Source organism: Monoraphidium neglectum (assembly GCF_000611645.1).
Source record: "Monoraphidium neglectum strain SAG 48.87 unplaced genomic scaffold scaffold00925, whole genome shotgun sequence".
Taxonomy (NCBI): Eukaryota; Viridiplantae; Chlorophyta; class Chlorophyceae; order Sphaeropleales; family Selenastraceae; genus Monoraphidium; species Monoraphidium neglectum.
In genome coordinates, this window is record NW_014012703.1 from 1 (window position 1) to 1,111 (window position 1,111).

Consider the following 1,111-nt stretch of genomic DNA (forward strand, 5'->3'; position numbering starts at 1 on the left):
CGCCCGCGCGGCCGCGCGCCGCAAACCGCGCCGCCCGCGCCCCGCCTCACGAGTTTACGTGCAGGCGCCCCTTGAAGTCCGACACCATGCGGCCCAGGCCGTCCCTGAGCGTCACCTTGGGCTCCCAGCCAAACGTCTCCTGCATCCTGGTGATGTCGGGCTTGCGGCGGGAGGGGTCGTCCGCGGTGTTCGGGCGGAACACGATCTCCGCCTCGGGGTTGACCACCTCCTTGACCACCTGGGGGGTGAGAGGGAGTGCATGGGCATGTGAGAGCTTTGTGTGTGTGACCTGTGTGTGGCTGCGTGTGTGTCATGCGAGCGTGTCTTGCACGACAGCCTGCGGGCCACAAGGTTTGCACGCACGTTCGCAAAGACCGCTCCCTCAGGCCCCGGCTGGGCCCCTGCTGAGCGGGGTGCATCCCCCCCACCATCCGCCTCACGCCATTGCCTGCCCCCCTTGCCGCAGTCCCATGGCTCCAGCTGCGCGCGGCCCCTCCCTCCCTGCCTTGCAAAGCTCAGGGCGCGCAGGGCACGACAAACCACGTCCACCCCGCCCCTCGCCCCCTGCCGCCCGCGGCCAAGGCGGCGGCTGCGATCGGCAGGAGGGGCAACGGCAGGGTGGACGCAGGGCCAACGGGGGCGGGGGCGCCTGCTCACGTTTGCAAGCTCCAGCATCGTAAACTCCCCAGGGTTGCCGATGTTGAAGGGCCCGATGAACTCGTCGCCATCCATGACCGCCACCATGCCGCGTATGAGGTCGTCCACGTACCTAATACCATACACATTGATGTTTTGAGGGGGTTTGGTTGGCTTTCGGGAGAACGCGGCCGGAGCGATGCGTCCTGATCCACAACAGCTGTGTGATGAACCGAACAGGTGGCTGCCGCACTTCCATCTGCGCGAGTCCAGCAGACCAGTGCGGCCGAGTGCACCGAGGCAGCATGTCTGAGACGCACGCATGCATGCATCCGGGCGCGGCACGCTTTGTACGGGGAGCAGGCTCTTGCACGGGAGCAGGCTCTCACTGGAAGCTGCGCGTCTGCTGGCCGTCGCCATACACCGTGATGGGCTGCTTCGTCAGGGCCTGAGTAATCCGGTAGGGGCCGGGGGG

General features: G+C 67.1%; 1 protein-coding gene across 1 annotated transcript; it reads right to left on the reverse strand.

Moving 5' to 3' along the window:
• Positions 1-46: 46 nt before the first annotated feature.
• Positions 47-744, reverse strand: MNEG_5948 (hypothetical protein; the record flags this gene model as incomplete). The annotated part of the gene is made up of 2 exons (XM_014045570.1): positions 47-238; positions 658-744. The coding sequence occupies 2 exons, from the start codon at positions 742-744 to the stop codon at positions 47-49; spliced, it is 279 nt and encodes a 92-aa protein (XP_013901024.1).
• Positions 745-1,111: the final 367 nt, after the last annotated feature.